Below are 21,475 nucleotides of genomic sequence, written 5' to 3' on the forward strand. Positions count from 1 at the left end.
TCTACTAATGGAGTTCCCTTGTGCGCGCCGCTTTGTGGCTCTGAGCGCAGTCCGCCGAGCCGCAGGATACTTTGGAGGTGGGATGTGGGTGGGGGCCGGAGGGGGAGCCCCCGCGCCCCCCTCCCGGCCGTCGATTCGGCCGCGTGCACTGTGCCATTGGCCCTGGCGGCCCGGTGGGCGGGAAGATGACATCAGCGGCAGGTTGGATTATAAAGGCACCAGCCGAGCCACGGACTCAGAGCGCACCCAGCCGGCGCCGTGCAGCAGTGGGACCTGCGCTCGCCTAGCCAGCCTGCTCCGCATCCCCCTGTCGGACTGCTCACCGGCCGTCCCGGCTGCAGACCGTCTGTACCCGTCGGCCCCATCGGCACCATGCACCTCTCCCAGCTGATCGCCTGTGCCCTGCTGCTCACGTTACTCTCACTCCGGCCCTCCGAAGCCAAACCCGGGACGCCACCGAAGGTGGGTGCTGTTGCGGGAACCCTGGACTTGTGAGGGGCGTGGGAGGATGCGGCGCGCAGGAGGGAGCAGAGAGTCCGCAAAGGCAGATCCCTCGGACTTGTGCCCTCAAAGCTAAGACTTCTCTGATTCATTCTTCAGCTCCGGGAGAATGCCATGCACATCTCCCATGCCCCAATGTGCCCAGCAGCACAAGAGGTACAGGAAGGGCAAACCCCCACCACCACCAAGGAGCAGGAGCAAGGGCTGCGTGGCAGGTGGATGCCGGACTCAGCTCTCCCGCAACTGTGGGGGCGCGCTCACGACTGGGGAGGGTCACGCCACTCTGGGGCCGGCAAAAGTCACCTGCGCTACATCGGGGCACTCTTTCACCTGCCCACTCTTTTTCTCCGACAGGGCCCGCGAACCCCTCCTGGGGATGAGTTGGCAGAGCCCCAGGCAGCTGGTGGCAATCAGAAAAAGGGTGACAAGACTCCTGGCGGCGGGGGCGCCAATCTTAAGGGAGACCGATCGCGACTGCTCCGGGACCTGCGCGTGGACACCAAGTCCCGGGCTGCTTGGGCCCGCCTTCTGCACGAGCACCCCAACGCGCGCAAATACAAAGGCGGCAACAAGAAGGGCTTGTCCAAAGGCTGCTTTGGCCTCAAGCTGGACCGGATCGGCTCCATGAGCGGTCTGGGATGTTAGTGCAGCGACCCCTGGCGGCGGTGAGTAACACCATGGGACGCTTCCAGATCGCCTCGCTCTGCACCAGGGAGAACCTAGCTCTATTACCATCTTGCTCAGGCTGTTTGGTTTCCTCCTTGATCCTTGTGTTCTGTGACCTTCCCCCAACCAATCCGGACATGGGATCAAGTGCAAGCTAAACAATTGCCTACTACCTCACTTATCCCATTTTACAGATTAAGAAAATGAAGTGGTCAGAGTACATGAGCAAGTTCAGAGATCAGGTTCAGTTTAAGTACCCCATCTAGCTTCCTCTAGAAAAGCAGAAACAGTCCCCACCCCACCCTGGACTACAGACTAGCTAGCAATGTTAGCCCCAACTCAGCCAACTGGGAAATTGTTAGAGATCCTGGAAAAAGCCAGGGAAAGGTGTTCCACCAGCCCGGAGTAAGTTTGTCTGCCAATTCTGCAGGCAGCCAGAACGTCAAGTGCCAGGACACCTTTCTGAGCCCGATGTCCCTGAAGTGAGGCCGGCATGCAGCTATGCCTGCTCCTCACAGCAGAGAGAAGAGCCTCTGTAGGCAGCAGCAAGACACCATTCTGCCTCGGGCATTCTGAATCTTACCCCTGCTCTAAACCCAACTGCGGGCAAACTGGTCTATCCAGGGTCCTGATGCTGCAAACCCTGAGGCTTCCAAGATGAACCTTGGGATTTGTGACCCTGTTTCAAGAGAGGCAAAGGAACAAGCTAAGTCTCATTTCTTGCCCTAACCTCAAACTCAGTGTATCCTAAGTGAGTTCTTTACCAAGCCTGTCCCCCATCTGAGGCTCCTCTGTGACTCCTGAATCTCCTCCTTCTCCCCATCCCTGGTCATGTGAAAGGACAGAGCCTCACTTAGAGAACTGCTTGACAGGCAGGCCCCTGCTGCCTCCTAGCTTTGGCTCTCACTCACCATTCACTGCTTGTCCCATTCCCTGTCTGTCTCACTCACCCAGAGGTGAGGAGGCTGCTCTCCCCAACCCAGAGGCCAGTGGCCAGTCTCTTCCCGCTAGGGAATAGGAACACCTCCCCAGTATGTAGCAGGAACCTTTTTCACGGCGTGAGAGGCCTTCACGGAAGAGCAGCGCATTATGAACTTGCTCGTGTTCCGCATTCGTTTGTGAATAACGTAAAGGACAGACCCTGGGGAACCCACGTCATACCCAGAAAGGATCTTGAAATATTGACCAATGACCAGAGAAACGCATGCCCCAGTTCAGCAACTCCACAAAGCACCCTGGCTCTAGACCTCAGCTGGTCCTCTCCTCTCTATGCCCAGTCTTGAGAAGGCCTCATACTTCATCCCCGTTTTGCAGGCTGCTGGGATCTCTACTCTCCTTTATCCAAGAAGAGAGGTGATTCTGGTACCTGTGGGCTAGCTTTGAAACTGCCATTGTGATGCCTTTTGCTTTGTTCTGTATGAATACCTAAGAGATGAAGTCTGAGGAATTGGATTTTCAGTTTTCGATTTAAGTGCCAAGAATGGACTTTAGAGTTAAGGAACCTCTGGGTGGGTGAGTGCCTGGGACGAGCTTCCCTGAAGATGCCTTGGGTTTAGTCTTGGGCATCTGGGGGCACAGGGTGGTGAGAAATACTAAGCAGGGGAAATCGAGATAATCAAGGCTTCTGCACCCCCTTTGACCAGGGGAGGTCAGCAGCCTCCTACAAGTTCTCTTGGCATAAATGAACAGCCTTAGCCTTTTCTATCCCATGCCCTGCAGTCTCCTGGTGGATCTGACCAGTGAGAGCACCTGTTCTCAAGGAAGAACACAAGACTCACTCTTCATACTGATAAAAACTCCCAAGTCTGTGACCATGTCTCCACTCAGAGGCTGTCTTTGGCTCCAAGCACCATCATAATGACTGTCGCTGATGGTTATAGGTTTTGATTATACTATTGACAGAGACTCGGGTGTGGCCAAGGCCTCAACAGACACTTTGCCTCTGGGCCCCAGGAGCATCACACTTGAAACAGACAGAGAAGTGAGTTAGGGAGAGTTGCCCAGACCATTACAGCCAGATCCCTTTGTGAATGCTGTCATTTAAGAGGGCCCTGTATGTCTATGTCTGCCTTTATTCAGAACATGGAGCACTCAAACAGCCACTAACAGGGACTGGGTACAGCGCTCATCACCTTACTCTCGTCCTTCAAACCCACCCATCCAACGGCTGGTGCTAGACAGCAGTTCACCTGCTACAGAAGGGGACCTTGAAGCAATCAGTTCCTGAGACAAAGCTAGCTAGGAAAGGAAGTGCTCTTTGCTGCTTGGTAGCTGTGACCCAGACACTGTGTGTGCTTAATATGCCGCCCTTTGTTGAATACCAGCGCCAGCTCTGAGAGGTGGCTATTATCCATTTTATGGGTAAGCTCAAAGCTACTCAGGGCTATCCAGGAAGTCAAATCCAAGGAAGGATTTGACCCCAGAATAGGACACCCCACACGCACATACGCACACACTTTGAGATATGCTTTTCTCTGCACCTACATGGCCAAGCAGACACAAAACCAGATGAGAGCAAGTGCCTGAGGGCTTGTCTTATAGCAAAAATGAGCTGGACAATGTCCCGACTATTCCTCAGTGTGTCTCACCCATTGCTGAGAGCAAAGCCTATAGTTAGAGCTTGTGGCGGTAGGGGGTGGGGGCGGCTGGCAGACATCATGGTTCCACCTGTGCTGGGCCAGCCAGTGCCCATCAAGGACTTGTAGATCAAAGGCACAGGTGCTTGGCCTCATGCTACTGTAAGAAACGGGGAAAGGTTCTAGAACGACGCTGTAGGCTGGACTTCCCTCAGTTAAGAGGTCAGAACTGAGAGTCCTGTGTCCACTTTGTGTTTCAGGATTGGGAACTGCTCCGCACGCTGAGGTCATCCTTGGTCATCTGCCTCCAGCATCTGGAAACACCTCCAACGCAATGTGGCTTTTACATTTCTTTTTATTTTTTTCCTCCTGGTACTGGCAATACACAACACCAGCTGTTTTATTATTATTTGGGGAGGGGAGGGGGTGATTTTATTGTTTGGGGTTTTTTTGAAAATGAAAAATAAAAAGTTATATATTATATATATATTATATACATGAAACACGCACTCCTACACCGACTTGATGACAAGGGACAGTTTTTAAAGTGACTGACAAAACCAGCTGTAAAACATTGCTGTTTGTAAATTCACGTCATGCATAAATGTATTTATGTTGTAAAGCTATTTATATTGTTTATAAAGAGATATTTATAAAAATTTTATTTATGTAACTAAATGAAAGAAGCCAACCATTGTAATGTTTTTGTCCTAACTAGTTGAAAAATATGTAAAAAAAAAAAAAGCCATTCCATGAACATCTTGAAAACTGTCTTTATTTATTCATTGATTTTCATTTCAAAAATTAGGCTGAGCAGAGAGAGGGAAAATGTGAAGACAAGGCATTTGCCTCCAAATAGATCTGTCAGTCAGGTTCCCAACTCCGAGTTTCTCTGTGTGGGAACCCCTTGAGGAACCTGGTAAAATGCAGATTCCTGCCCCCATCTACCCTTTGATCCACTGAAGGTGGTCTCTGGGGACAGGGCTGGCCGTGTGGGACCACAGCAGGGTAACTGCCAGCTCTGCCCAGCACCTGGTTCAACCATTTCAGGGTCTCCAGTTGATCCACCTTCTCCCTGCTTTGAGGAGAAACCGGTCCAAATTTACCCTCTGTCTCAGGGGTGAGGTTTCTGTATGCCTGGTAAGGACTGCCATGGCCAGATGGAACCTTAGCCCACACTCCTCTCAGAATGAGCAGGAATAGTCAGATTTCACATGCACACCGTGCAGTGTGTTTTGTGAGGAAGCCTGCTAGCAACCACAGCTCCTAAGCTTTGAGTGTGAAATTATGAATAATGAGTTGGAATTTATGAATACAATTTAGATTAGAATCTCTTTTCCTGAAATCAGCAGGAAACTTTTAAATAATTCAGTGGTAATCTTGCCACATCCTCCATTCAAAGACACGACTGTGCAGGCTTCCCTAATGTCTGACCCCGTTAGAGCCATAAAGAGCGACACCCCCAACCGAGTGTGGTGGCATACTCCTTTATGCCCAGCACTGGGGAGGCAGGAGAATTGCCACAAGACCGAGTCCAGCCTGGTGTACAGAGTAGTCCCAGGCCAGCCAGGCCTACAGAACAAAACCTAGGAGGACAAATAAAAAAATAAGAACCTCTTGGTGACATCGTGATGCCTGGTGGGTTGGGAATGTGTGTGGCCCTGTGCCATGGAATCAGCAAGCCCAGCCGAAGAGTTCCAGGAGATAACTGTCACTGGGGGTGTGGCCACCCAGGTCCATGACCTTCACTCCGAGGTGGCTCTCCAGGAGCAGGTTCTCACGGATCTGGGTGGCCACAGAATAGGATGCAACCCAGATGGAGAAGGCTGGAGCCCTTCTCATCTCCATTTCCAGGACCCTAGGGGACATCCCCAATCCCCTCCTGGGGATGGGTGTGGCTGCCTTCCTTCCTCCGTCTCGCTCCCATGTCTATGGCTAGAGACCCAGTACCAGTGCCAGGCAGGGTGAGGGCTTCAGCATCCACACTGCACCAGCGCCTCAGATAGCTGTGCAGGTGGGCACCCTTTACCAGAGGAGGCAGAGGGGTACACCAGAGCCTTGGAGGTGACAAGAGCTAGGCAGGTGGTCGGACTTTGGCTTTGGTGTGATGGTGCAGGTGCTTCTTCTCCAACCCAGACAGAAGGGGCCAGGAATTCTGTGATCCAGGGAATTAACACTGGAGACAACGGGGGCTTTCCAATGATCATCCTAGGGGCAGTCGGTAACTGAGGGCTGATAAGTACTGATGAGTCATTGCTGCAAATACTGCCCTCCTATGCTGCCTTCCTTCCATGTGTTGTCCCCAAACAATAGGCAAAGCCCACAGTTGGCAATATCAACCCTTATCAGTGAGGCCAGGCCCTCAACCTGTTGGCGTGGGTCCTAGATGTCACTAGACAACTGCTGTCCTGTGATGGTAATGGCTGTCAGCTTGTCTGTAAGGGAGTTTCTAGATTTGTTAAGTGAGGCAGGATAACCACAGGCTGGGGCTCCAGACAGAATAAAACTGGAAAGGGAGCTGCTACGATAGCTCATTGGTTAAGAATGTATATTATTCTTGCAGAGAACTAGAGTTTGAGTCTTAGCATCTACATCAGGGGACTTACTTCCTGTGACTCCAGCTCCAGGGGAACCAACACCCCCCCCCGGCCTCCTCAGGCACAGGCATATGTGGACGCACAGACACATACATACACATACTGAAGGAGAAAGCGAGCTGGGAACCAACATTCATCTCTCTGTTTCCTGACTGCTCCCTAATGCCATCATGCCTTCCCCTCCGTGAGGGACTGTACCTTCAATCTGTAAGTCAAAATCAAACCCTTCTCTCCTCTGGTATTTTGTCAGAACAAGGGAAAAGGTAACTAATGCAAACTTAAAGTCCTGAGTCTGCCTCCTTAGGAACAACAGAAAAGTGCCACCTCAGCCTGGGAATTCTGTTAGAAACCAAGAATGGTTGACAAACGTTCAATAAGTAACCGGAAGCATTTGGAAGGCTCAGGTATTCCTTAGTGGCATAGCCCAAGAGCTTGAAGCTTCCCAGCCTCCTTCCTGGTCCCAGCATTCCATCTCACATTGCCTGAAGACGGAAGCTTCTCTCCCACATGGGAACAGTAACTGCCAGTATCTGGAGACATGGCCCCAATGATGGAGCTGGCTGGAGTCCTTGTCCTCTGGGACAAGGAGGGACCCTTGGCAGTGTTAGATACCCCTGTGCAGAGCCAGTTAGGTGGGGTGGTCCAAAGTGCAGCAGAGAAACAGAAAGTTCTAGGTTCTAGAAGGCCTCAGGCCTCCTGGTGTCCCAGAGGACACCCTCTGTAGAAGCTCTCGTGTGAACACACAGGGCAAGTGAGGTATGGTGTCCACACTTGCTTTGAGGACAAAGAATAGACCTTCAAAATCTGTCTGCAGTGCCAGGGAACGGGCTCCACCAGAAAGAGCGCTTGCTGCACAAGAACTGGAGTTACAATGTCCAGCACCCAACTAAAAAGCCAGTCATCACCTCACTCAGACTTGTAACTCTGGCACTGTGGGGAACTGAGGCAGGGGGATCACTGGGGCTTGCTGACTACCAGTGTAGCTCCAGGTTCAGTGGAAGATCCTGGCTGAACTTCATCATGACAGAGTGGGACACCTAACATCCTGTGGCCTCCCTGTGCATGCATATGTACACACACACACACACACACACACACACACGCATGCACGCATGCACGCACACACGCGCACACACCAGTGCAGAGAAACCTAGACCAAAGTTTCAACAAATTTTGGAAGCCCTTTGTTGAAGCCCTCAAATATGAAGGGAGTCAGGGTACACAACGGAGACTTTCCCAAGCCTCCCTGGTCCAGTGTGTACAGCTGCTGACAGCAGAACCAGCCCAGGAACCTGATCTTGAGTTCCCAAAATATCTTGAGGAGAGACCCAGGCAATAAAACCCACTTGAAGGTGTAGTTCTGAAATGCAGCACTCCGTACAGAGGCAGAGAAGTGATGGGGTGCTGGAGACAGATACCTCTAGATCCCCAGCCAGGTGGGTGGTTGCCAGCACTGAGTTCTTTCACACTGTACACCCCACAGAGCGTGTGGCGGGATGAGGAGCTGTACTGGGCCGGAGACCACGGGGGTGATCAGCAAAGACATGATGTCTAGACACAATCAAAGCCTTGAGAAGAGCTCCCAGTCAAGACAATAAAGGCAGGGCGACCTGCTGAGTAGCCCACACTCTAGTTTGAGACAAGTATATTAGGAGGGAGAATTGGTCAGGGTGCTTATGACTGCACCAGAACACCTGAGCAGTGTTTTGCTGTATAAAGCAGAGCTCTACTTTATGGAGAGATTTACTTAGCTTGTTAGTCCAGTCTAGAAAGTCCAAGAACATAGCAATGGTATCTGTCTGGGGCCTTCTTGCTTCATTGTGGCATGACAGAGGATACCATATGCTGAGACGGACAGCAAGCTAACTCATATCTCTCCTCTTCCTCCCTCCTCCTCCTTCTCCACCTCCCCCCTCCTTCCTACTCCTCCCAGGGAGTGAAGTTCTCACTTAGGCATTAGGTCCAGACATCAGAAACAGAGGCTGCAATACATGACTAACAAAAGTCATTTAGGGACAGGGTTGTTCTGGCTTGAGGTTTGGGAGTACAGCTATGGCAGGGAAATCATGGTGGCAGACACCTGAAGCAGTGGGTCACATTGACCCACAGACAGGAAGAAAAGGGTGGCAATGATGTCTTTGTTCAGGCGATTCGGATGAGTCTTCCTGCCCCAACTCAATTCAGATGATCCCTCCCAAGCACACCCAGAGGCTACGCTAATCTAGATGACCCTTACAGCTGCGCTTATCCCCTAGGTTGTCAAGTTGTCAATCGACATGGACCATAACACCTAGCACTGGCTCTGTATTCTTATCTGTGTGCTTGGCTGAGTGCTTATTTCTGCAGAAGGTTGTACCCATATCAAGAATGTGGGCCTGTGGCAGCCTCATTCCCTTCCCTTCCCTAGTCAGGGATGGGCTTCATTGGTGTTGTGGTGGCGTGTGGTCTCAGTACTTCCTCCCTACCTCATTGAATACCCATTTCTATGTTTTCATCGATTGTGTAATGGGACGCAGATGCTTTGAAAATAAGATTAATACATACTTATATAGTATGAGAATTCTGTAAATATTTGATGAATTTTGCCTTTTGTATTACACATCTCAATCTTTTTTCACTATTTTTGGTTTACTGAAGACTCGTAATGATGTTGGAAAAATAAACTGTAATTTTGCAATTTTTATATTTAGATTTGTATTTTAATATTAATAGTAATGAATATTTGATACTAACATGTGTATTAGAAAGAATATATGAAATTATGATATGGTAACAAACAATCCCCAATTCTCAGACTGAAAACTGCCAAAGATTTAAGCCATACCTACTACTGTAATTCCAGAATTTGAGAGATTGAGGCAGAAGGATTACTGCATGTTCAAGGTCAGCCTGGTCTACAAAGTGAATTCAAAGCCAGCCTCAAACTCTGCCTACAAACACAAAATAAACACCAAATTAAACAAAGATTTGTGTCTTGTTTATAAAGAGCTAGTGGCAGTCACTTCAAGGAGAATTCCTTTGTTTTGAGTCTCACACTCCCTGGCCCTAATTCTCAATTCATTTTTTTCTGATATGGATGTTGTCAGATCTATTTTATCTTCCAGTGTTGTGAGAGAAAGTCTTATTATGTAACCTTGGTTGGCCTGGAACTGGACATGTAGACCAGGCTGGCCTCAAATTCACAACCATCTACCTGCCCCTACCTCCCAAGTCCTGGGTTTGCCCAGCTATTTTATCTTATTTTGTTTGGCTTTGTCATGGCTTTGGAGGGGTTCATTTGGGGGTGGTTGTTTGTTAGAGTCAGGGTCTCATGTAGCCCAGGTTGACCTCAAACTCACAATGTCACGGAAGCTGACCTTGAACTCCTGATCTTTCTGCCTCCACCTCCCAAGTGCTAGGATTACAGGTGCACACCACACTCCCTATTCTATTTTTATTTGTGCTTGATAGTTTTATCCAAGCTTTAATTTTTCCCTTCTTTGTGTGTGCTTTTTAAATATATCTGTAATATATTAGACAAAAATACACGTAACTGAAGAAATTTTGACTTTCAGTGAGGAGGCCTGACTCTTCATTGCTTAAACTGGCTTTCTCATTTAACTTTGAGGGTCTTTTCCCAAGCTTCCTTCCTCTTTTACTTTACTTCCCCCTCAGGTGGCTGTGCCCGCTTTCATGTTCTGCAGTGGCTTGCAAAGCAGACATCCAGTTCTTAGCTGTCAGTGGTTCCCTGATGTTTTTGATGAGACTTATTAAATCCATATTTATACTACTATCAAAGTAAAAATCACAGACAACTTCAGGCCCTTTCAGAAAAGAGATACAAGTAAGTTCCCAGGCGTCCTGTATTAGCGGTCAGGGAAGGCCCAGAAGAGCCAGTCCACCCCTGATGTCTCTGAAAAGGGATCAAGGACCCTCTTGCAACTGGCCCATCCCATGGCATAGGTACTGTGGGACCCAACACGGGTCTAAACTCTGTACATGAGAGATGAGAGTCCTGGCAGGCACACTGCAGCCGTGATTCTGGACTTACAAGGGGAGCCTCAGCAATGCAGCAGGAGAGCTGCTGCCTGGGGAATGTAGGGCCAACTTACATGACTTTAGCCTAGATCCTGGATACAGCCAGTCCCTCTCTATCCCACCAGCCAGCTCCCAAATCACAACACGGAGACGACTTATTGATTATGAAAGCTCGACCTTGGCTTAGGCTTGTTTCTAACCAGCTCTTATAACTTAAATTAACCCATTTCTGTTCATTCACTTTCTTCTTCATCTCTGTAGTGCCCATCCTGCTTGCTCTGCGTCTTCTTCCTCCCAGCATTCTTTCTGCCCGGAAAATCCTGCCCAGCTATTGGCCGTTTAGCTTTTTATTAAATCAATCACAGTGACATTTCTTCACACAGTATAAAGGAATATTCAATAACACCAGGGCTCAAGTGTCCCCAGCAGTAAAAACATATATATTCATTAATTTATTCGCTTTTCATTTATAGTGAAAATGTTTCCATAATTATAAAATTACAATACACATATATGCATATTAGATGCCTATGCACACTCACACCTTCCCCCAGAGATTGTCTTGTAGACATAGACACACACACCTCACATCCTATGCGTGACACACAGGGAGCTCTCAGTATCTGTATTATTTTCATCATCACAGTGACCAGATATTGAGAAGCAACTGTAGAACAATTTCTTTTGGCTCATGGTTTTAGGGGACACAGTTGATTTTTCATGTTTCATGTTGACCAAAAAGCAGAGCGTTCAGACAGAAGTGGAGCAGACATTTGGCCCTTACACCCCATCTACCCATGAGTCACTTCCTCCAGCTAGGCCCCATGTCCCAAGATGGCACCACCAGCTAGGTACCATGGGTTCAAACACATGAGCCTGTGGGGGCATTTCAGACTCAAAGCATAGCAGTGTCCTTCCATGAAATTCCTGTCAGGGAGTGGCATCTGCCTCTCCCAGGATGCATGAAGGCTGAGGAAGATGGGCCTTCCTCAAGGCAAAGGTTTACATCATTTTTTAAGGCTAGAATTGGAGTGACACCCAGAAGGATGTTTGCCAGCACTGACAGTTGCTATCTCAAGAGCACACACTTAAGGCAACTACAACTTTTTAATTTCCTGTATGTTTCTGGTAGGACCTATAACATGCATGCACACATACAAACATCCATAGCAGCCTTGTTCATAATTAAAAAGTAGGAAAAATCTGTGCAATCATAGACTGATGAACAGATAAATAAAATGTGTGGCATTATACAAAGGAACAGCATTTGGCAATTGAAGAATCTAAGGAAATGGTTTATGTTACAGCACGGATAAGCCTTGAGGACATCAGGCTAAGTAAAAGGAGGCAGAATAAAAGTCCTTACGTTCTATAGCACTGCTTGCAGAAAAGGTCAGACTAGGCGAACCTGTGCAGAGTCCAGGAGCATCGGGGAGGGGATAGTATGGAGGGTGGTAAGCAGGGAGGCTGCTAATGAATACAGAACTTCTGGGTGGGTGGGTGTGGGAATGGAAGGCAGATTGTGGTGATGTGTGATTCCAAGATGATACTGGTAAAAAGTTCACTGAACATGGACACTTAAAGTGGGGAAAATACACCGTGTGTGACTTGTGTCACAAATAAAGTCACACATCTAGATTCAGCCTGAGCTGTGCTGAGTCTGGTCCAGAGGTGAAAGCTCCCAGAGCTGCAGGGAGAGGTGAGTGGACCACTCCTTGAAGGGCAGCCTGGGCTGTTCTTAGCATCACCTCTACTGGCCATGAGACCCAACCTCTGGGAGATGGTGCAATATGATGCTCCTCATGGATCTGCTACACTGGTCACTGCAGCACCAGCTAGATGCACACTCCACGCCCACTCAATCACCCATGCTTTCCCAACTTCAAGCAAATGCTAAAACAACGATGACACCCAAGTCTCTCTCTCTCTCTCTCTCTCTCTCTCTCTCTCTCTCTCTCTTTCTCTCTCTCTCTCCCTCTGTCTCTCTCTCTTTCTCACACACACACACCACAGAGAGAGAAAGGGGGGACAAAGATAGAGAGTGGGAGGGAGGAGAGGGAGAGAGAGGGAGGGGGGGAGAGAAGGGGGGAGGGAGAGAGGGAGAGAGAAAGAAAGAGAGAGAGAAAGAGAGAGAGAAAGAAAGGGAGAGAGAGAGGGGGAGGGGGAGAGAGCCGTCCTATCCTGTCACCCAGGAAGCCCTGGGAGGGCTTCACCTCTAGACAAGACAAACGCACACACCTTTTTCACTTTTCCTCCAGACTGACAGTCAATGGCTCACAAACCTCTGAAGGGACGTGGCCCCTGTCTGCTGGCCTCCGGGAGGACACTCTGCAGAGGAGCCATCCTCACAATGGCTCTGAAGGGACGCGGCCCCTGTCTGCTGGCCTCCGGGAGGTCACTCTGCAGAGGAGCCATCCTCGGCTTTCTGAGTACCTGAGGCTGGGGCTGGGATGGCTCTGGCCTCACATGGCCCAGGCAGTACTGGGCCAAGTCCAGGGTCTTTATAAATACCTGCCCTGTTTCTGGTCCTAGCCACGGGACCTTCTGTCCAATCAAATTAATCCCTTATAGTGAGAGGTGGGGTGAGAGGTGGGGTGGGGTGACAGTGGCAGACCACCCAGCTGTCCCCTCCTTCCTCTTCAAGTCCTTGTCTCCGTCCTTGGAAGTATCCTTACTCCCACTCAACATCCCCCCAAAATTCTTCCTGCTTCTGTCAAGAAAAGAAGGTCTCATACTTACCAATGCCTGTGAGCAGACGGCTGGAAGAACAGTAGTCTCGCAGGTGCATAAAAATGTTCCTGACTCAGTGGGCATCTGTTGTCACCAAGGAGGAGCCAGAGGCTCCCGCTCTGGTCCCTTGGGATAAGAACAGGGATGGCAGTGACTAGGAGGTTGGCTAACAGAAGGGACAAAGGGCCACATTCTGTTATCAGCAACTGAATCCTAGAGATGGCCTCAGGGACAAGGACTGCCCAGGGCACAGGTAAGAAGTTTGTATAGAAAGAGGCCAGGGGCACCGGGCATTGGTGGCGCACGCCTTTAATCCCAGCACTCAGGAAGCAGAGGCAGGCGGATCTCTGTGAGTTCGAGGCCATCCTGGTCTACAAGAGCAAGTTCCGGGACAGCCTCCAAAACAATACAGAGAAACCCTGCCTACTTACTCTCTGCACTGTTGGTACCAACTTTTAGGCATCTTCGTTCCCTAGGCTGGTGCACAGCCTCCTCTGCCTCCTAGCCACATCCCCCACTCTGCTGGCTCCTGCCTGTCTCTGTGACCTTTGCCCTAAGGCCCACACCTGGAGACTGTGTGGTGGGGCAGCTGCCCCAGCCTCTGAGCTGCAGTAGGACAAGTGGCAAGACCGTCACAGGGCTGCAGGGGACCCGCCCTGATGGATCCGTCAGTAAGTGAGGAGAACAAGGTGAATGGGGCTCTCTGCAGAGTGTGCTGGAGCCGGAATTGTGAAACTCTGGTCACTCCCGGACTCTACAGTTCCTTCAAGCCATCTATGTCTCCACATCAGAGTCTTCAGCAAGAAACCGGAACCATCTCTCCCACTTGCGCCTCTCATCTAACGCAAACCGCTGGTGCTGTCCACTCTGTCTCTGAGCATGCCAGGTCTCTATGCCTCCTTGACCGTCCTCTGCTGAGGCCTCCTCCATCAGTTCCCAGACAACAGCAAGAGGCTCCTGGTGACTCCCCCAGCTACCAGTATTACTCCCTGCTTTCTCTGCACAGAAGCCGTGACCCCTCCCGCCCACCATGACCCCTCCCGCCCACCATGACCCCTCCCACCCACCATGACCCCTCCCACCCACCATGACCCCTCCCAGCCACCATGACCCCTCCCGCCTAGAGCCTTTGCGTTTGTCGATTCCCTGCCCAGGCAACTGCTTCCTCAGATACTGTCATGATCCAGTCACGTGCTGCCATGTCTTGGTCCCCAAGAGCAAATGTTCTGGAACGGTCCCCCGAGTGACAGTGTGAGAGGCAGCGGAACCTGCGCGTGATACCAGGAGGTGATTGGTTCTTACAGGCCCCTGCTCTCGGGGCTAGTGCTCCCTCTCACTCAGAAGGCAGCAAGCTGTTACTAGGTGAGGGTACCCCCGCGTGCAGCTGGTCCTTCCTCGGGCACCCCTTTCCCTTTCCCTTTCCGGTCTCTGCCCTGCTGGGTCACAGCCAAAGGGTTCCTCATAAGAGGCTGAACAGTGGGGCCCAACTGATCCCAGATGTTTGGTCCCTGAAACAGTGAGTTTTAAAAGTAACAACTAAACCTTTTTCAATTGGGTGTGGTGGTTTATGCCTGTAATCCTAGCCTTTGGGAGGCAAAGTCAAGAGGATCAAGCGTTTAAGGTCATCTTCTGCTCTGTGAGACTCTGTCTCAGATAAATGCATAAACAGCATAAACCTTTTCTTTTTCATTAGGTGCACAGTCTCGAGTGTTTTGTCACAGACTAATCTGTCAACTTGATCCATTCACATCCCTATTCAAAGGCCCGCCTCTCAATTAGACCTTTCCCAGCCATGTAACCTAGAGGTTGTCCTGGTATCACTGCCTGTGGCTCTGGTTTCCCCCTGCTCTGTGTTCGAATACTCTGTCTGTGGAAGGCAGGGTTTTGCCTTGTTCACAATGAATGTCGAGCATCCAGGCCCCAGGACATTTTAAATACTCAATAAAATGTTTGTTGAGTAAGTACAGCACTGTGGTTACAGCCAAATCATCAGTAACAGCAGAATTAAACTAAACAAATGTTAATGGATGTGATTTTTAGTCAGTTCTAAAAACTTAATTGTCCTTTCATGATACTCATATAAAATCCCCATGAAGAATGACCTGTGCAATCAGTGAGGCCCCTGGCAGGCTTGTCTAGGGTTGTACAAACCTCTGGGGTCTGAGCGTCTCAGACAAGAAAACTCAGGTGCAGGAAGGAGAGGACTGGATGAGCGCCACCACCCCCTCTCCTCTGGAGCTCACCAATTTGGCCAGAGTAACTAGCCAGCAAGCCCCAGGGATCCTCCTGTCCCCACCTCCCCAGCGCTGGGATGACAGGCACATGCTGTCACCTGGCTTTTGTTTTGTTTTGTTTTGTTTTGGGAGACAGGGTTTCTCTGTGGCTTTGGAGCCTGTCCTGGAACTAGCTCCTGTAGACCAGGCTGGTCTCGAACTCACAGAGATCCTCCTGCCTCTGCCTCCTGAGTGCTGAGACTAAAGGCATGCACTACTACCGCCTGGTTACCGCCTGACTTTTTTCACATGGGTTCTGGGAAATTAAACTCAGATCCTCACACTTATGAGATGAGCACTTTACCAATTGAGCTATCTCTCCTGCCCAGAATGCGCTTCAGGAGAGGCACTCCAAGTCTCTGTGTCCTAAAATATCAAGATGAAAAAAACCTAATAAATCCCTCCAACTTGCTATTCAAACCTGCATAGTTCATACCTGCCAGCCACTCCTATGGATGACCTGATCCTCTTAGCTGTGAACATTTGCAACCCAACCATTGTTGGGAGCTAGAACTTGACACTGCCTGGCTCACCCAACCATACCTGAGAGTCTACTACAGTCTACAGAAGTCAGTCATAAGAACTGTAAAATCCAGCCAGGCGGTGGTGGAGCACACCTTTAGTCCCAGCACTCAGAAGGCAGAGACAGGTGGATCTCTGTGAGTTCAAGACCAGCATGGTCTACAGAGCGAGTTCCAGGATGGGTTCCAAAGCCACAGAGAAACCCTGTCTCGAAAAACAAAAACAAAAACAATGACAAAAAAAAAAAGAACTGTAAAACCCAGCTATACCAAGAATTCTGTGACTAGCATTAGGTATGTATTATAAATTTTTATTTAGTCAAACTACTTATCACTGAGCACCCAGTGCAATGCTAACCACAGCAGGAGTTGCTGGCAGATATGAGCTGATTCACTGAAATGCAATTATCATCTGACCAATATTTCTTTGCATAATGTTGGAAAATATTTAGTCTTTAATATTTTGTGAGATATTTACAATGTCTCCTGCTGTTATAACTCTGGTTTATTTATCTGAATAATCTTGACTATTACATGAGACAGGAATTATAAATTCAGAATAATGAAAGCTATACTGATTTTTTTAAGTCAATGGGGTGGTGTCTCCCTTTGTCAAAATCCATCAAACTTACAACATGTCAAACACTTCCAATAGGTACATTTGTATGTTAATTATAGCTTATTCGAAATTTTAAAGGGGGGGGTTGTTTGGAGGGAGGATGGGGGCAGAGGAAGGGAGGAGTCTCTCAGAACAGCCAGGGGACCCTGCACACAGTGGAAGGAAGCAGGGGCTGCTGGGAAAGGGGAAGGAAAGCAATGGACACAGGGGAGCTGCCTCGTCTTTCACAGAGTCCTGACTTCTAATACAACACTGTGTCTATTTCTGACCCCAGCGTTTTTTGTTTTGCCAAATAGGTTCTACCACTGCAGAAACATACTGGTTCCACAGCTGAGCAAGGACTAGACCAACAGTAGGGCACAGTCCAAACATGAGGGCATTTGTGAGCTGGGACATTAGCAGCCCGGATACCTGTGGCAGGCCTTTAAGGAATCTGAAAGCAATGACAGGTGAACCACAGCCTGATGGTGCCCTCTGGTGGTAAGGTGTCATGACTGCATGGAAGTACAAAAAAAATGCAAGTCTGGTTTCCTAGGGTTAAGGTTTCTAATGTGGGAAGTCTGAGCGGATTTCTTCGAACTTCCCAGGAACAAAAAGGAAAAAGTTCCTAGAAGATGCTGTTGCTGCCACTCTAGGTATAATCAATTCAGTAACATAGGCAGGAACTGGTGTCTATCCTGGTACTAAAGTGCATGCTGGGAAATCAATCAGCAATCACTTGCTACACCTCAGCAGCAGCTTGGAGACTTCTGGCCTGCTGTTGTCTGAGTGTCACCCAAAATTCATGTGTTAAGTAGTGGGACCTTTGAATAGACTGACACTGTTATAAAGGGATTTCCAGAGAAACCTTGGTCCCTTTTTAAGGACACGGCTTTCTTCTCTTCTAAAGGATGTGATAATGTTCAAGGCATCATCTTGGAAGTAGACTCTGCCATGACCACAGACTTCTAGCGTCAGAACTGTGTAAATGTTGTTCTTTGTAAAATATATGGACCCAGGTGTTTTGTTATAGCAGCACAAAAATGTGCTAAGCACAGCCTGCTCCCTGGCAGGAAAGTGGGCACTGGACATCTTTGCCAAGCATTCCTACCCATGGGACTCAGCTCCTCATTCATCTCAAGTCCCCCTCATGCATACAATGTCTACAGACATCCTACCATAACCCCACAGAACCCTGGGAAACAAACATGGCAGCAGATGGATGCTGGCCTTGACCAGCCGTTCCCCTGGGCAGGCCTGGGAACCTTCAGCTTCTCCTGCAGGCTGGGTCCCATGGCTATGGGGCTTCTAGAAACCAAGAAGTAATATCCGCAACTGGAGAAATTGATCACTGACCCCCCCAAGACCTGGGTCTCCAATGTAGCTGAGTGAGTGTGAACAGCACCAGGCTCCCCAGCCATGTGCCAGGTTCACCCAGCAGCCCATCCGGGGCTTGGGGGCAGATTAGCTCCCAGAAATCTGTGTCCTGGTCCTAAAATCTGTGACATATCACTTTCCATTACCAAACGGTTTCTTCGGTGTCTGGTGTGGCTTTCCCTCTTGTCCTCGTGGGTGTGGACCCTGCTCTACTGTTGGGGATCAAGGTGTGAGTCTTTTGATCTCCAACTACACCTGTAAAGACACAGCGGAAATGTCTGTGTATATTACCAGTGTCCATTAAATAAATGACTAACAAAACATAACTTGCCCTTATCTACACAGACTTATTCAAAAATATGATGTATGGCGAAAGGGAAGGGAGTTGGCATAGCAACTGTACCAGCAGGAGGCAAGAACCCTCTTAGGAGGGTTTTGTAGAGAAAAATCACTTGGGAAATGTGAGGTCTGAGAACATGGGTAGCCGATGAGTGAAAAAGATGATGGCTGCCCAAGGGGGGGTGAGGAGAAGGTTTGCTGTGGATATGAGGGAGAGCACGGGCAGAGGCGTCTGGAAGGGTCCAGACTGAACTGGGCCGTGGGGTATGAGGAAGAGGGGGGAGAGGGAGCAAAGAGAGTATATGGGAACCAAGAGAACCAAGAGGACAGGACGCCAACATCGCTGGATTATATAGAAATAAGCTTCCCCGGGGTAAGGGAAGCTCAGAGGCTGGAGAGGTTTAGGATAGGGGTGGACTATACCAACCAGGATGACTCTGTGTCAGCTAGGTGTTGCTGAGAGCCTGGTGGTCAGCATCCACGCTGATATGTTCATGGACATCTCAGTTAGCCCTTTGTCCTGGGTTGCTGTGGTACCTAACATCAGATACCAGTGGGTTGGAAAGAGACAGTCATCTGACGAGTCAGCTGGTTAGTGGTTCTGTCTGAGCTAAGAGAGAAGATTCACCTTTCTCTAGAGAGACAGGGGATGAGGAGATGGGGAACTCTATTGCCAGGGAGGGAACAAGATGGTGGAGGCCAAGAGTCACCCAAAACCAACTGAAGAAGAAATGTGATGTTAACACAGGGCACATCTAACAGTCAACTTGGAGTTGAGTTTTCTGGGATGTAAGTCCCTCCACTTGCCTGGGTGGGCTTATGGAAGGTGGAGTCAAGGAGAGGCCTGAGTCCTACACCTTGAAACCTGCTTGTAGAACAGTGTCCATACCCAGCAGTGATGAGAGAGAAGGGCAAGCCATACCACACACTGAAAATCATGGACAGGACTTAGAACCCCTCTGGGTGTGGAATGGAAAATCAGACTGAGATTGTGTCTTTTTGAGCAAGGTCTTATAGAGCCCAGTATTAGACTAAACAGCTGACAAGAAACAACTTAGAAGAGATAGGGTCTGTTTTGTCTCAGAGCTTGAAGGTGCTGGGGAAGGCATGGCAGCAGGGACAGATGTGGTCACAGGAAGTGGAGATGGAGGAATGTTGGTACTTAGCTCACATTCTCCCTGTACTCGGTCTAAAACCCCAGGTCACACCATGGTGCCACTCACTTACCATAATCTAGATAATCGCTCCAAGAAATTCCAGGTGGTCCCAGATCCATTCATCAGTGTTAAGTATCACAACTGGCTGGCTTCAAAATACTGTGAAAACCATGAGCCCTGATTCTCCTGCCTCCAGCTCCTGAACGCTGTGACTACAGGCATACGCCGCCATACTCAGCACAAAAAAAGATGGATACATCACACCAGTGAGATGGCTCAGGGGGTAAACCAAACCTCACCTGAGTTCAATCCCCCAGACCACATGGTGAAGGGAGAGCCACGACCACAAGCACGCTGTGGCACGCGCAGACACACACACACACACACACACACACACACACACACAGTGAACAAAGGTTGAGGTCCCCACCACTCACTCTTAAACATTCTGTTCCATGGGACCGACCCTTGTCTCTCAAGTGCCAGAACGACCATCACTGGTCTGGGAGCCAGAAGGTACATGTTCTGCATCACCAGCCAGGGTTACAGGCACAGGGCAGGAATGGCGTGGGAAGCTGTTGTGGAGCTGGGGGCTCGGGTTGGCTCCTCCGCTGGCCTTGACCCTCCCATGGCCACCTGGGCAGCCTTCGTCATAAATTCCCAGGAGACTCTCAGGTCAGCCAGCCTCCCAAAGTCCTAACGAGAAAGGTCCTCAGATATTCCCGGGCATTTTCAAGGGGGCTGTTCAAGATAGAATAAAAATAAAAAAATAAAAATAAAAACTTGGCAGCCAGAAGGTCTGATTGACTCCACTGAGGCCAGGTCACTGTCCTATTTGCTCCTTAAAGTCAGAGTCTTTGTGGCTGCCCTCCCCCAATACTTACTAATACCAAATCAGTCCCCGAGCACAGGGTGTGCCTTCCCACTGTGCTAAGGTAGATAGGGCTGCTCTAAACAATCTAAGGCATTTTCCTAAGGAGAGGAATAAAATACAAACTTACCAGAATACACTGACATAGCTATAATCTTCAATTTAATTTTCAGGCAAAGATAGTGAACATCTTTGTGTACATTAAATCACAATGCATGTTTATTAAATTATCCGCTGGCTTATATCAAACATCGGCTGCACAGCCATATATCTGATATTTCATCTAGCACAAACATTATTATATTATATGTCAGAATAAGATTAAGGACTGGAGAGATGGCTCAGCAATTAAGTGGTGCACAGATACACATGCAGACAAAACACCCATACACATAAAATAAATTATCTTAAATTTTAAATTAAAATGATTTGCTCATCTCTTTGACTGTCATGGTTAGTAAGTACCTGTCACATAGTAGGAATCTGAATTTGTTAAAAGTGGAAATGCAGGCAATGTTAAGTGTTAGAAGAGGGAAAGGGATGGCTCGGTGGTGAAGAGCAGGTACTGCTCTTGCAGAGGACCGGAGTTCGGTTCCCACCATCCACATAGCTTCAGGGGATCCAATACCCTCTTCTGGAATCTGTGAGCACCTGAAGTCACACATGAACATACCACACAGACACACAGACACAGAGAGAGAGAGAGAGAGAGAGAGAGAGAGAGAGAGAGAGAGAGAGAGAGAGAGAGAGAGAGAGACTTAAAAATAATTAATTTCACAAAAAAGTTAAATATGATAAAATATCTTTGGGACTATAACTGACAGCTTCCTTCAAAATGAATAAGTAATACAATGCAGACAATTTATATTGCTTTTAAACATCTAATATATAAGTTTTTGTCTTACCTTAAATAGGTTTAATGTTTCATTTAAAATAAGACTGTACTGTTCCACAGAAAAACCCTGTCTCAGAAAAGAAATAAGACTGGAGATACCTATAGCATTAAATTTCTTTCCCTAGGATGACAGCATGGCATATTAGCATTAATGAGTATGAAAGTATGGAAACTCACTGGAGAAGAAGCCGAGTTTATTGGCTGAAAGAAAGCAAAGATAGAGTAAACATTCAGCCAACTATGTGTTAACCCTGATTCTGCCACATCCCATTTCCTTGACTGACTCTACAAACTCCTTCCTTGCAAAATCAAAAAATAACACACCTTCCGCTGTCATGGAATTACTATGAAGATTAA

The 21,475-nt window shown here is 48.7% G+C and overlaps 1 protein-coding gene across 1 annotated transcript; it reads left to right on the forward strand.

Annotated features, from left to right (window-relative positions):
• The first annotated feature begins 240 nt into the window (after nucleotides 1-240).
• On the forward strand, nucleotides 241-4,487 carry Nppc (natriuretic peptide C). Its single transcript, XM_005082250.4, has 3 exons — nucleotides 241-462; nucleotides 856-1,166; nucleotides 4,004-4,487. The coding sequence occupies exons 1-2, from the start codon at nucleotides 373-375 to the stop codon at nucleotides 1,144-1,146; spliced, it is 381 nt and encodes a 126-aa protein (XP_005082307.1). The 5' UTR covers nucleotides 241-372; the 3' UTR covers nucleotides 1,147-1,166; nucleotides 4,004-4,487.
• The last annotated feature ends 16,988 nt before the right edge of the window (nucleotides 4,488-21,475 follow it).

Source organism: Mesocricetus auratus, unplaced genomic scaffold (assembly GCF_017639785.1).
Source record: "Mesocricetus auratus isolate SY011 unplaced genomic scaffold, BCM_Maur_2.0 Super-Scaffold_100010, whole genome shotgun sequence".
NCBI classification, from domain to species: domain Eukaryota; kingdom Metazoa; phylum Chordata; class Mammalia; order Rodentia; family Cricetidae; genus Mesocricetus; species Mesocricetus auratus.

Excerpts from the sequence above, each read along its gene's own strand:
- Nppc (XM_005082250.4), top strand. The coding sequence starts at position 373 with ATGCACCTCTCCCAGCTGATCGCCTGTGCCCTGCTGCTCACGTTACTC. Across the intron at positions 463-855 it reads AACCCGGGACGCCACCGAAG|GGCCCGCGAACCCCTCCTGG; the intron begins GTGGGTGCTGTT and ends TTTCTCCGACAG.